General features: G+C 49.0%; 1 protein-coding gene across 2 annotated transcripts in view; it reads left to right on the top strand.

The window, feature by feature from the left end:
• Nucleotides 1-14,505, top strand: part of BBS1 (Bardet-Biedl syndrome 1) — a 185,598-nt gene that overhangs the window by 50,747 nt on the left and 120,346 nt on the right. For both annotated transcript variants that reach the window (XM_045760604.2, XM_045760603.2), the window contains exon 3: nt 5,793-5,892. In XM_045760604.2, coding sequence (XP_045616560.1) covers nt 5,793-5,892 — 100 coding nt within the window. The remainder of the gene's footprint in view (nt 1-5,792; nt 5,893-14,505) is intronic.

The following is a 14,505-nucleotide window of genomic DNA, read 5'->3' as shown; positions in this document are numbered from 1 at the left end:
CTGGAGGCAATTCCATCTGTCTCCATCCCGGGTTCGGACCTGGGCCTTGTTTAGGGCTATTGGGCCACTCATTGTCTTTCCCTCCAGAAGTGTTACTGCGGCTGTGGTCCTGCTTTCGGCTGCACATGAGGGGGTCCCGGGTTGCTCAGCGGTTGCTTGAGCAGTTGTGTGGGAGTCTGACCTTCGACGTGCTGGTCTGCCCGAGGGGTCGGGTTTGGCTTCGGCATCTGTTTGGTTCCTTCGGAGACTCCCCTTCCGCCTCTTGCATTCGTTGGGTTCGTTCCTCCGGGGATCTTGTGTTGGTGCTGCGTCACCAGCTTCCTCTTTGGGGTTTTCGGGGTTCTGTGCCTTGGCACCTCCCTGAGCCTTCGCTCGAAGTGTTCACAGACGGGTCATCTCTCGGCTGGGGCTTTGTGACCAGTGTTCACCAGGTTGGCCGAGGATGGTGGAGTCTGTCCGTCCATCGGGCTCACAGCATGGTTCAGGAGTTCGTGGCTGTCTGGTTTGCGCTTTGGAGGGTTTGGGTCACTCGGTGCTCTACCATTCGGCTCCATTCAGCCTGTTCTTTGGCAGTTCTTTGCCGGAACCACAGGGTTTCTCTTAGGTGTTGACCTTTGGGGTTGGTTCTTTAGAGTGGCTCATTTGCTGGACTCACAGGGTTTGGCTAACCGTGAGGTTCATGTCCGGGGTGTGTCCTGCGTCCTGGCGGACAGCTGTCTCGGTCCATTCCTCTGTTCGCGGATTGGCCAGTCGTCGCCGACTCATTTTGTTGGCTCTGTCGGACGTATAGACTCCTGGCCATGGACGTCTTCGAGTCGCCGTGGTCTAGGCGTCGCTCATTTTATGTGGCGCCCTTACCCATCTGCGAGGCGTTCACGGTGGATGGTTGAGGTGCGGGTACCTGTTCCTCTTCTCCCGGTCTAGCTGTTGCTTCGGGTTCTGGCTTGGTTGCAGCCCATTCCCTCGAGAGCAGTCCTTATGGTTCTTTGGTGGCCGGCCCAGCTTTATTTTCAGACGCTGCTTGATAGGTGTCCGAACCCGGGGCATTTTCCCGCGACTCCGCCTCTTTCGGCAGGTCGAATCGGTCCTGTTCGTGACTGGTTCGGCCTTCTCCTCGGCTCTTCACGTCTGGTATTTTGACACGGGTATAACCATCTCGTTGGTGTTCAGGTGGCTTTGTTGATGGTGTCCCACCTATGAGCTTCGTCTTGGCGACAGTATGATGTTTCGTACGATTTCTCGTGTTTTGTTTCACCTCCGGTGTGCTCATGCGTCTCCTGAGCCGTCCTGGTCCTTGATCAAGGTGCCTTCTTATCTTCTCCTCAGTTTGTGGTAGCCCTTTCGGTTCAGGTTTCTGCTCTTTGGTACTGGTGGTTGATTTGTACGTGTGCAGCCTTTCTCCGTCCTGGCGACGGTCGAGACAGCTGCTTTCCGGAGGGGTTCTTGGGTTATTGATGCTTGATTGGTTTGGCCGGGGGTGCATCCTGTGTTGTCCGGTTGAGCTTTTTGCGGTTGCCTGTGTACCTGTGTACCGGGATGCGCTGTGGTTGATCCTGTTCCCCTCGTTCCCTGTTTTTAAGGCTCGGTTCTCCCAGGTCGTCCGCAGAGTTTTTTCATTCTTCTAGCCTGTGGTCTGTCTTTGCGCCCATGCTGTTCAGACGTTTGCAGCTTTTGCTGCTGTGTTGGTGACGTCTAGGGCTCATTTCGGGCGCAGGGATTTGAGGGTCGCACAGGTTCTTGGCCGCCCATTCTTTATGCGCGTCTGCTTCTGTGCGTTCTTGTTGGCTTGGGTCGCAGGTTGCAACCTGTTGTCTCAGCTTCGCGTTGCAGAGTTTGTGGCGGCCGCCTCCTGGGTTAGCCCTTTCTTTTCCTTCTCTTTGGGTATGAAGCTCCAGGAAGCCGTAGGGGCTCCCCACAGAAAACCAGCGTTGAATGTAATGAAACGCCATTTACTGGGTGAGCCCCGGATGCTCCCTGGCAACCCTCCCTCCCACCGGTCGGCGGTTTTTTCGCGTTGGTTTAAGCTTAGCTTCCGAACTGAAGCTTGGCAGCCGGCGAGGTAGGTTCAGGGCTCCCCCCTCCCCCTCTCGGGGCGGGGAGGGCTGCGCAGACGATCGGTGCGACAGTAACGTGTGATGTTTGCTTGTTTGCTTGTTTCCTTGTGATTGTACCTTACCTTGAGGTTACCTTGAGGTGCTTCCGGGGCTTAGCGTCCCCGCAGCCCGGTCGTCGACCAGGCCTCCTGGTTGCTGGACTGATCAACCAGGCTGTTGGACGCGGCTGCTCGCAGCCTGACATATGAGTCACAGCCTGGTTGATCAGGTATCCTTTGGAGGTACTTATCCAGTTCTCTCTTGAACACTGTGAGGGGATTGCCAGTTATGCCCCTTATGTGTAGCAGAAGCGTGTTGAACAGTCTCGGGCCTCTGATGTTGATAGAGTTCTCTCTCAGAGAATGTTGCACCTCTGCTTTTCAACGGGGGTATTCTGCACATCCTGCCATGTCTTTTGGTCTCATGTGATGTTATTTCTGTGTGCAGGTTTGGGACCAGCCCCTCTAATAGGGGGGGCCCCTTGTAATAACAGCCCCTTGTAGGGAGTTTCTACCTCTCTGTTCGTTTTTTTGTTTTAGTTTTTTACCATGTAGGTTTGTTTTGTTATGCCTACCTTTCTGGGTGCCTAACCCCAGTCGATGGCAGATAAGGAAAACCCCAACCACAAAGGGGTTTTCCAGGGCCATTGCTCTCTGAAACCTTTCTGAATGGGCCAGGTTCTGGCGCTGGTCCCTGGTAGGTTTGAACTCTTAACTAATGTCCCGGTCTAATATAACATACATTAGCCCGATAAGCTCCAGGGAGCCTCCGGGGCTCACCCAGAAAATGACGTTTCATTACATTCAACGCTGGTTTTTGGTTCCTTCAGGGACGTCCCTTCCACCTCTCTCGCAATCGTTGGGTTCGTCCTCTGGGGACCTTGTGTCGGTTGCTGCGTCACCAGCTTCCTCTTTGGGGATTTCAGGGTTCAGTGCCTTGGCGCCTTCCTGAGTCTTCACTTGATGTGTTCACGGGCACGTCGTCTCTCGGCTGGGGCTTTGTGACCAGTGCTCACCAGGCCAGCCAGGGACGGTGGGGTCCATCCTTCCGTTGGGCTCACAGCACAGTTCGGGAGTTTGCAGCAGTCTTGTTCGCGCTTCGGAGGGTTTGGGTCTCTCAGGGATCGACCATTTGCCTCCATTCGAACTGTTCTCCGGTGGTTCATTGCCTGAACCACGGGGGTTCTGTTCAGTCTTTGGCTCTTTGGGGTTGGTCCCTTTGAGTAGTTCATCTGCTGGATTCTCGGGGTTTGGCTCTCCGTGCAGTTCATGTCCGGGGAGTGTCCAACGTCCAGGAGGACGGCCTGTCTCGCTTCATTCCCCTGTCCACGGAATGGACGGTCGACGACGACATGTTTCATTGGATCTGCCAGATGTACTGTCTCCCAGACGTGGACTTCTTGGGGCTGGTTCGACCTTCTCCTCTGCTCTTCACGTCTGTTTTTTTTTAACGCAGGTGTATCACCATTTCTATGGTGATCAGGTGGCTTCGTAGATGGTGTCCCACCTGAGAACTTCGTCTCGGCGACAGTATGAAGTTTCCTGGCGTTCTTTTCACCATTTTCTTGCTCTTCGTAGGTTGTCTTATCTTTCGGACCGGGTTGTCTTGTCCTTTCTTTCTTGTCTTTTTCAGGACCTTCATTTGATTCCTAATACTGTCGCCTCGTACAGTGTGGCGCTTGCGGAGCCGCTCAAGCTAGCATTCGGGGTGGACGTCACATCCGCCCCATTCCGTAAGCTTTCTCGTGCTATGTTTCACCTTCGGCCTGCTCATGCGCCGCCTGAGCCATCCTGGTCCTTGGACAGGGTGCTCTCCTATCTTTCCTCTCCTTGGTTTGTGGTGGCCCCTTCGGTTCCAGATTATTTTTCTAAGGCTTTGTTTTTGTTGGCATTGGCCTCTGGGGGCCGGGTAGGGGAGCTTCATGCTCTCCTCCAGCGCAGGGGTTTCTGCTCTATTTGGTCCTGGGGTTAGGTTTGTCTGTTTGCAGCCTTTTCCATCTTTTCTGGGGAAGAACGAGACGGCTGCTTTCTGGAGGGTTCCGTGGGTCATTAATGCTTAGTTGGTTCGGCCGGGGGTGCATCATGTGTTGTGTCCGGTTGCAGCACTTCGTTGTTACCTGCGCACCTCAGCTGGGGTGGCTGGGGATGCGCTTTGGGTTGATCCGGTTTCCCTTATTCCCTGTTCCAGGGCTCGGATCTCACCAGGCTGTCCACAGGGTTATTAAGTCTAGCCAGCCTGCGGTCTATCCTCGCGCCCATGGCGTTCGGAAGTTTGCAGCTTTGGCTGCCGTGTTTGGTAACATGTCTTGGGCTCATATTCGGGCACGTGGATTTTGGAAAATGAACAGGGTCCTGGCCACCTGGTATTTGGTGAACGTACCTGCTCCTTGGCGTTCTTGTGTTGCTTTGGGTCGCAGGTTGCAGCCAGTTGTCTTGACTTCAAGTTGAGGAGTTTGTAGGCGCCGCCTCCCGGGTAAGTCCCTCTTTTTCTTCTCTTTGGGTATGTAGCTCCAGGAAGCCATAGGGGCTCCCCACAGAAAACCAGCGTTGAATGTAATGAAATGCCATTTTCTGGGTGAGCCCCGGAGGCTCCCTGGCTACCCTCTCTCCCATTCGGTCAGCGGGGTTTTTTCGCGTTGGTTGAAGCCTAGTTTCCGAACTAAAAGCAGCCGGCGCGGTGAGGTCCGGGTCCCCCCTCCCCCCTCTCGGGAAGGGGAGGGCTGCACAGACGACCGGCGCTGCAGTAAATTGTGATAATTGCTCGTTTGATTGTTTCCTTGGGATTGTAGGGAGTTTCTACCTTTCTGTTCATTTTTTTGTTTTAGTTTCTTACCATGTGGGGTTTGTTTTGTTATGCCTACCTTTCTGTGTGCCTAACCCCGGTCGATGGCAGATAAGGAAAAACCACAACCACAATTGGGTTTTCCAGGGCCATTGCTCCCTGAAACCTCTCTGAAGGGGCCAGGTTCTGGCGCTGGTCACTGGTAGGTCTGAACTCCATAGCTAATGTCCGGGTCTAATATAATATACATTAGCCCGATAAGCTTCAGGGAGCCTCCGGGGCTCACCCAGAAAATGGTGTTTCATTACATTCAACACTGGTTTTTTGATTTGCCTATCTTTCTGGGTTCTTCCCCGGTCGATGGCAAATTGACATACAGTACTTTAAGTATAAAGTGTTCATGGCCACGCTCTTTTTGCCACTCTGAGAGGGAAAGGTTCTGGTTTATGTTCCTTGGTAGGCTTACAGTGCGACTGATAACACTCAAGTAGTATGGCACTTGATCAGTAAGATAGCTTCAGAGAGCCTCCAGGGCTCACCCAGAAACTGGCGTTTCGTTACATTCAACGCTATTTCTTTTAACCTAATTTACCTGAGGTCCACTAACCCTAGTTTCCTCGATAAGGACAGGATGCTGGCAGCTTATCGAAGGTTCCTTTCATTTGCCATGAAGGTCTTTTCCAGGTAGAATTTAAAACTTAACACAGTTTTAGCATTTACGGTTTTGACAGATATTCGGTTCCATGGGTTTATAATCCTGTTGGTGAAATAGCATCTCATGTTCTCTGTACTACATTGAGGCTTGTAGAGCTTGGAACTGTTGCTCCTTGTTTGTGTTACATCTGACCTTTTGAAGAAATTGTACAGATCAACATCCACAAGATGTAAATGATAATTGGATATTCCATTATTCTATAGGTCTACAAGGGTACCAGCTTGATGTCAGAAAACACACTCATAGACCTCCCAACAGGGGTTATAACCTTTCATATGGACACCACAGAGCCCCGAGTACCAGGTGAGTACAGTATGTGGAAACATTGTACTGTAGTTATTCTAGTAAATTTGCTGAGTATGGTTTCACTGAACACTAATTATTTCTTGATTGATGCCATATCTCTCAAAAGTTAATGAGTGTGTGATAACTTTTTTTTTTAGAATATTCCAGATTTAATAAAAAAGTATATATATATACCGTATACAGTGGAACCTTGATTGACGACTGTCCTAGAAGACAAATTTCTTGGAACACGACGTCAAATTCATTGTAAAATTTTAATTGGAAGACGACGGTTTACTTGAAAGACAACATCTGTTCGTACGCGTATGGGTTGAATGAGTGAGTGGTGTTGGGGGCGCAGGGCAAGGTGCTCTCAGTTTGTTTACAAGTCTATCGTGCGTAGTGACAAATGCGGGCATGCTTTAAATTCTTTGTGAAGAATTTCATTGTTTGTCTGCTTTTCTGGGGATTTTCTGGGATAACTTTTTTTTCTGGAGCTATCCAGGCTAATATGCTAATGTCATACTTTAGCATCAGTCATGTGTATGGAGTTCTGTGGGCCTACTGGGGACCACGAACCAGAACCTGGCCCCCTCAGAGAGGCGTGGGAAGTAATGGCCTATAGAAACCCCTGTGTGGTTGGAAGCATTCTATGTCTGCCATCGACCAGGTCAGGTACCCAGAAAGGTAAGCGTCCCAAAACAAATCCCTATTCTGGTGAAAAATTGCTACCAAAAGCTGAACTAGTGGATAGAACTCCCCAAAAAGAAACGAGCAAACGAGCATGACATTACATCGCCGCGCCGCTGTCTGTGCAGCTCCCTACTGCTTAGGAGAGGGAAGGGGGAGCCCCAGACCCCAGCGCCGGCTATCCACCCTTCAGTTCTAAGGCTGATGCTAGAGGTGAATGTCATGTGCTCTGGCTCCAATGATTTTCAGCACTGTGCTTTGAGTGTGGTGGCTGTCCTCCAGGGGTTGCCAGGAGTTATTCTACAGTACTCAGGCTGCATGCGCCTAGGGTTGTCATCCCTAGGTGCCCTGTAATTACTGCCTTTGGGGCTTGGAGCCACCTTCCACAAGTTCCTTGGGTCCTCCCTCTGATAGGCGGTTTTACTGCTCGGTTTTTTGGCCGCCCTTTGGGTACTTGGGGGTTTTGTCTCCCTTGTTTACCTTAGGGTAAGAGGCAGTTTGCACTGATAAGGGGCGCAGAGTACTGTGCAGCTTGTTTTCACCATTCACAGTGGCCGGCTCTGTTACTCTTGGGTACGTTGTCCTCTTGCGGGGTTTTCTTTATGTTTTTGTTTTTGCCTGGTGGGGGAGGTCTGCCTTGCTTGTTGCCCCTTTGTGCCTGACCTGAATATGGCTCTCTTCTGGTGGTACCCCCTGCTAGGTCCCTGTGAGTACTCACCTATTTGTGCTTACAGGGGTTGAGCTCTGGCTCTTTGGTCCCGCCTCTCAACTGTCAATCAACTGATGTATAGATTCCTGAGCCTACTGGGCTCTGTCATATCTACATTTGAAACTGTAATTACCTAAGTGTAATTACCTAAGTGTAGTTACAGGATGAGAGCTACGCTCGTGGTGTCCCGTCTTCCCAGCACTCTTTGTCATATAACGCTTTGAAACTACTGACGGTCTTGGCCTCCACCACCTTCTCACTTAACTTGTTCCAACCGTCTACCACTCTATTTGCGAAGGTGAATTTTCTTATATTTCTTCGGCATCTGTGTTTAGCTAGTTTAAATCTATGACCTCTTGTTCTTGAAGTGCCAGGTCTCAGGAATCCTTCCCTGTCGATTTTATCAATTCCTGTTACTATTTTGTACGTAGTGATCATATCACCTCTTTTTCTTCTGTCTTCTAGTTTTGGCATGTTTAATGCTTCCAACCTCTCCTCGTAGCTCTTGCCCTTCAGTTCTGGGAGCCACTTCGTAGCATGTCTTTGCACCTTTTCCAGCTTGTTGATGTGCTTCTTAAGATATGGGCACCACACAACAACTGCATATTCTAGCTTTGGCCTAACAAAAGTCATGAACAATTTCTTTAGTATATTGCCATCCATGTATTTAAATGCAATTCTGAAGTTAGAAAGCATCGCATAGGCTCCTTGCACAATATTCTTTATGTGGTCCTCAGGTGATAGTTTTCTATCTAGAACCACCCCTAGATCTTTTTCTTTATCAGAATTCTTTAAAGATTTCTCACATAATATATAGGTTGTATGGGGTCTATGTTCTCCTATTCCACATTCCATAACATGACATTTATTAACATTAAATTCCATTTGCCAGGTGGTGCTCCATATACTTATTTTGTCCAGGTCTTCTTGAAGGGCATGACAATCATCTAAATTTCTTATCCTTCCTATTATCTTAGCATCATCAGCAAACATGTTCATATAATTCTGTATACCAACTGGTAGATCATTTATGTACACAATAAACATCACTGGTGCAAGAACTGAACCCTGTGGTACTCCACTTGTGACATTTCTCCATTCCGATACATTGCCTCTGATTACTGCCCTCATTTTTCTATCAGTCAGAAAATTTTTCATCCATGATAGAAGCTTACCTGTCACCCCTCCAATATTTTCCAGTTTCCAGAACAACCTCTTATGTGGAACTCTGTCGAAAGCCTTTTTTAGGTCCAGATAGATGCAGTCAACCCAGCCATCTCTTTCCTGTAATATCTCTGTGGCCCGATCATAGAAACTGAGTAAATTCGATACACAGGATCTTCCTGATCGAAAACCATACTGTCTGTCTGATATTATATCATTTCTCTCCAGGTGTTCTACCCATTTAGTTTTGATTAGCTTTTCCAATACTTTCACTATTACACTTGTCAATGATACAGGTCTATAATTGAGGGGGTCTTCCCTGCTGCCACTTTTGTAGATTGGAACTATGTTAGCCTGTTTCCACACGTCTGCTACGATTCCTGTACACAGGGATGCCTGAAAGATCAGGTGAAGTGGAATGCTGAGCTCAGATGCACATTCTCTCAGAACCCATGGTGAAACGCCATCTGGGCCAGCTGCTTTGTTCCTCCCGAGCTCCTTTAGCATATTTTCCACTTCATCTCTAGACACCTCTATCCGCTCTATGTTGTTCTCTGGAATTCTTATTGTGTCTGGTTCTCTGAAGATTTCATTTTGTACAAACACACTTTGGAACTTTTCATTTAATGTTTCACACATTTCCTTTTCATTTTCCGTGAATCTGTTTCCCATTTTCAACCTCTGGATATTATCCTTTACCTGCAATTTGTTGTTTATGAATTTGTAGAATAGGCCCGGTTCTGTTTTACATTTATCTGCTATCCCTTTTTCAAAATTTCTTTCTGCCTCTCTCCTTACTGCTGTATAGTTGTTTCTCGCATCTTTGTATCGCTGGTATGTTTGGGGGTTTGGCCTCTTCCTATACTGATTCCATTTTTGTGTCTTTTGGTCTCTTGCCCTCTCACAATTTCTGTCGAACCAATCCTGTTTTCTGGTCCTGCATCTCTGTTTTGGTATGAATGTTTGTGTGCCTTCCTCGTATAGTTTTAAAAATTTGGCATACATTTCATTTACTTCCCTGCCTAGCAACAATTCTGTCCAATTACACTCATTAAAAAAATTTCGAAGTTCCCCATAGTTGCCTCTCTTTAAATCGAGTTTATCAACTGTTTCAATGTCCCCATTTTCTTCTAGATGATATCTTAAAGCATATTTAATGTCTAACAGGACGTGATCACTCTTTCCCAAGGGAGGAAGGTACTGGATGTCAAAAATCTCTTCTTATTTCCTGGTGAATACTAGATCCAGTACTGACGGTACATCTCCTTCCCTCATTCTTGTGGCTTGCTTTATGTGTTGATACAAGAATGTCTCCAGAATGAGGTTCACAAATCTGCATGTCCAAAAGTCCTCCGTTCTTGCTTCATAGGCCTCCCAGTCTATTGCTCTAAAGTTGAAGTCCCCCAGTATCAACAGTCGTGATTTATCTTTATCTGCTTGTACAATAATATCTCTCATGACCATTATGAGGCCCTCTCGTTTGTCATCCAGTTCTTCCTTTGTCCACGTGTTGCTTGCTGGTGGGCTGTAGGCATTTACAATTATCAGGTTATCATCCTGATTCCAGACCTGCAATGCCATTATGTCAATATCTCGAGGGTTTTCAAATATTAACTCTTTTTACCTTCAGGTGTTTTTTCACCAGTACAGCCACTCCTCCTCCCTTCCTAGTTTTCCTGTCACGTCTCCAAACTGAGTAGCCTCTTGGGAATATGACTTCATTTATTATATTTCCTTCAAGTTTCGTTTCTGATAATGCAACAATATCTGGGACCCTAAGCTGGATTATATCTTGCAACTCCAAAGTTTTTGACCTCACTCCATCTATGTTGGTATATACAATTTTCAGGAACATGTTCCCTTTTCCTTTGCTCTTTACTCCCCCTTCCACTACTGATCTTGTTGCTTTGTTTTTATGTACCATTTCACAAGCTTTCCAGTCCCTGTCACTTTGTAAAAAAAAGAATTTCTGTCTTCTTCATTTCTATCCCCATTTAGACGTTTTGCCTCAATTAAGTTCATTTTCAGCTTTTCTCTGTCTTCCTTGGAGAGGTCTTGTCTTATTGACCAAAATTTGCCAACCTCATCACTCTGCAGTTTCCTGGCATTTCTTAGCACTTCCATCATGTTTTTCACACCATTAAACGTCACCCTTAAGGGGCGGTTCTTTTCTTTCTCATATTTTCCTATTCTTCTAAAATCACTGACATTTTCCTTTGAGCCTTCTCCTAAACCTACTATTTTCTCTATGATTTTCATCTCTTCTGCCGCTCGGTCCACCCTAGATGAAATTTCCTTCTCTAAACATCCAAAAATGATTATGGACTTAGTTCTATCTGCAGTGTTTTGTACCAGTTTACTGTTGGTAACCAGTTCTTTCCTAATTGCTTGCCTAATTTCTGCTTCTTGTTGGTCATTTCTGGTTTTGACTTCCGAACACACTTCTTTGATAGTCTCTTTCTCTTTTACAACTTCAGCATATGTCGCTTTTATTTCTTCTTTATACTTTTCTAGTTCTTTATTCACCTCCTCTATGTGAGTTGACAGTGAAGTTTCCAGTTGGAGATCCTTACCTAACTCTATGTTAGCCCTTAGGCTTGCTTGGAGTTGTTCACCATATGAGTCTATCTTCTTGTTTATTTCTTCAAAGTCACCACACTTCACTTTCCATGCCTCATTTTCTTTCACTAGTTCCTTGATTTGCTCCTCCTGATTTGTTACCTTGTCTGTTAATGCAGTAATAATCTTACCTTGTTGAAGCATACTCCCTTTTAGAGTGCAAAGCTCACTCCAAAGAGCTCCATTGTCCTCTTCCAATTTAAGCACTTTTTCTTCATACTTCATTTGCATGTCCTCAATTATCTCTAACCTGCCAAGAACAACACCTTTCCTTATATCTTGTGTTGAGAATCCTTTGAAACCATCATCTGATGGTGTGTCTACCTTCTCAGTGGGGGTGGTGGCGGCGGCCATCTTTGATTTTGTTCTAGACCAAAACAAACTTTTCCACTTGGCTATTTTCACTCAGTTTTACTTGTTTATTGTATTTTATTTGCTTTTACTCTTCCCTGAACCTTTATGCAACCTGGGACACCACTGTAGCCCTCAACCTGTTCCCAATACTTAGGTAATTCGATATTTCCAGGAGCTTGCTGCAGTGTGACTTCTGCCTCCTCCAGCTTCACCTACAACTGTGTATGGAGTCAGCCTCCACCACATCGCTGCCTAATGCATTCCATTTGTCAGCCACTCTGACACTAAAAAAATTCTTTCTAATATCTCTGTGGCTCATTTGGGTACTCAATTTCCACCTGTGTCCCCTAGTGCGTGTGCCCTTGTGTTAAATAGCCTGTCTTTATCTTCCCTGTCAATTCCTTTGAGAATTTTGTACGTGGTGATCATGTTTCCCCTGACTTCTGTCTTCCAGCGACGTGAGGTTTTATTCCCGAGTGTACACATCCCAGAGGTTCAGCTTTAGAGAGTTGCTCAGTAGTTTTGGGCTTTGGGCGCCAGTTAGCAGTACCATGCCTGGGATTCCCTGAGCGTGAGTTCCGTCTCAGGACCCTGGAAAACCCCAGGGGGCGCATGGGTCCGATGGATGTGGCCCCCGAGTCTCCCCTCGCTTCGTGCGAGTTTGAGGGTTGCTCGGTCCCCTGGTCTTAGGGTGACCCTCACTGTTTTTGTCTCCGTCACGCTGCCTGTTGGGTCGGTGACGCTTTCGACCCGGAGTCCTGCGAGTTTTTCTGCTTGCTGGTGACTCAATTTCCCCAAACTAATGATGATCTTTTGCAGGTACAGGCAGCACAGGCATTGCATGTGTGCTTTAGGTTGTTGCAATGCGCTAGGTTGGTTGCTCACCCGGATGCCCTTAGGCTGCCCCGTTTTGCTTATAGGGACCAGGACTTTGGGGTGATGGTCGCTTCGGCCTTGGTTCAGTACACAACCCCTCGTCCTTTCCCCTGCTGTGGTTCGTTCTGGTCCCCACCCCCCTCCCCTGCATCCGGCCCCAAAATGTCTGAGGGTTTTGGAGTCGGATCAGGGTTTAGATGGTCTTGAAACTCGGGCAGTCTTGGGGGATGCTCCTTTCGGTGAGGCGACGGAGACATTCGAGTCCGATCTCCCAGCCGAAGCCTCTGGGTCTGACCAGTGAGCCCCCTTCCGTCCGGCTTATTCGGCTGCGCCGGCCTTTTCTTTTGAGGCCAGTGCTTTGGGGGATGAGTCGGCCCCGGGTCCTGCGGTGGAGGATCCTGGGGCCGGGGAGGGGCAGACTTGGTGGCCTTGGTCCCCATTGGACCCCTCCTCGTTTTTCTGCCCTCTGAGCGAAGCTTAATGTTACAAGGAGTGGGGTTCTCTTTTCCCCCCTCTGCCTATGTATTGGATTTGGTATCTGCCCCTCCCTGGCCTCGGTTCCGTGTCCCCCCGGGTGCGTCGGTTCCGTCTTTACGGAGGTTTGCGGCTTACCGCATCCAACTGTCTGTGGTGCGGGCATCCCTAGCGGCTTACCTCCTGCGCGACCCCGATTTTGCCTCGGTTATGGATCCGTCTTCTTTCAGGTTTAGGACGTCGTTCCTTTTCTGGGTCCGTTACGAGGTTCCAGAGTCGTCCTGGCTGGCGGACTATCCTGTGTTTGCTTTGGAGGCTTGACATTTCTTCTGTTGTTCCCGCACGCTTGAGTGGCGCGAGGCTTCGACGGTGATTCAGGTTTTCCTGGAGGGGGGGGGGGGGGTGGCGACCTTGAGCACCTCAATGAGTACTTGTTTGCTCCTGCCCTTCCCTGGGATGTTGGCGTAGTGCAGCTCCATGTGCAGCTCCCTCCATTTCTGCTGCGCAGGTTGCCGAGGACTTGCACGCTCGAGGCCTCTTGGCTCCGGCCTTCGTTCCTTTTCCCTCTTGGAGCTGTCTTCGGACTGGCTTGAGGAGGATGTGGGGATGCTTAGGGCCGTTCCTGGGTCCGGTGCTATGGGCTCGGCTGCTCGCTCGTTGCCTACCTTGTTGAAGCTCTTTGCGCCGATCCTGCGGGATGTGGTTTCACTGTTTTACACTTCCCGGCTCGCATGTCGGCAGGCAGTACTTACCTCCTCTCTGGAATTGGCCTGGTCCCTGATTCTTAGGATGTCTTCTCCTTTTTGTCCTCTGCTTTTTGCGGATTCTGCTATGGCACAGTATTTGCAGGCTGCCTCGACTAGTTGTTGTCCTATGTCTGATATAGGACAACCTATGTTGTTGGTTTTCTGGGTATCCCGGGAGGGGCCTTCCCAGAGGGGTCATGCCAGGGCTCGGGGTTCCATTCCTCGTGGTAGGCCACTGCTGCCAGGTTTGGGTCTGGCCCCACCTTTGGACTTTGTTTGGTCGGCGCGGTGTTCGCTCTGTGCGAGGTTCGGGGTCTTATAAGGGCCGCCGGGCCTTTCGCTGTTCGCCCCATTGATGGGGTGAGGGGAGGAGGCTTGCGCTGTTCGCTCACGCCTGGTCCCACGATTTGTGGCCGTTTTGGGTCATTTCTTTCGGCCTGCGGTGGCGTTGGGTGGCCCCTCCTCTTTCGGGGGTTTGGGAATGGCGGAAGGCAGGCCACTTCCCCTGCGCTCTGTCAAATCTTCTTGGAGTGGGTGCACTTGGGTGATTATGCTGTCCCAGGTTCGGCTTCTGTTGGCGCCGGGCTCTTGGATGGTGTTCTTGGGCCTCTGGGACGCTTATTGGCATGTCCCGATTCATCCGGGTTTCAGGGACTAGCTTGGTTTTGTTGTGGGGCATCAAGGTTAGTGCTTTCGTTGTCTCTGCGCAGCTCCCCCTTCCCCCTCCCAGGGAGGTGGGAGCTGCGCAAACAGCGGTGCGGCGACATGTGATGTCATGTTCGTTTGCTCATTTCTTTTTGGGGAGTTCTATCCACTTGTTCGGCTTTCGGTAGCAATTTTTCACCAGAATTGGGATTTATTTTGGGACGCTTACCTTTCTGGGTGCCTGACCCGGTCGAGGGCAGACATAGAATGCTTCCATCCACATGGGGATTTCTATAGGCCTTTGCTCCCCATGGCTCTCTGAGGGGTCCAGGTTCTGGCTCGTGGTCCCCAGTA

This window comes from Procambarus clarkii, chromosome 63 (assembly GCF_040958095.1).
Source record: "Procambarus clarkii isolate CNS0578487 chromosome 63, FALCON_Pclarkii_2.0, whole genome shotgun sequence".
NCBI lineage: Eukaryota > Metazoa > Arthropoda > Malacostraca > Decapoda > Cambaridae > Procambarus > Procambarus clarkii.
Note: the sequence above shows the minus strand (reverse complement) of the source record. Positions and strands in the feature narration are given on the sequence as shown.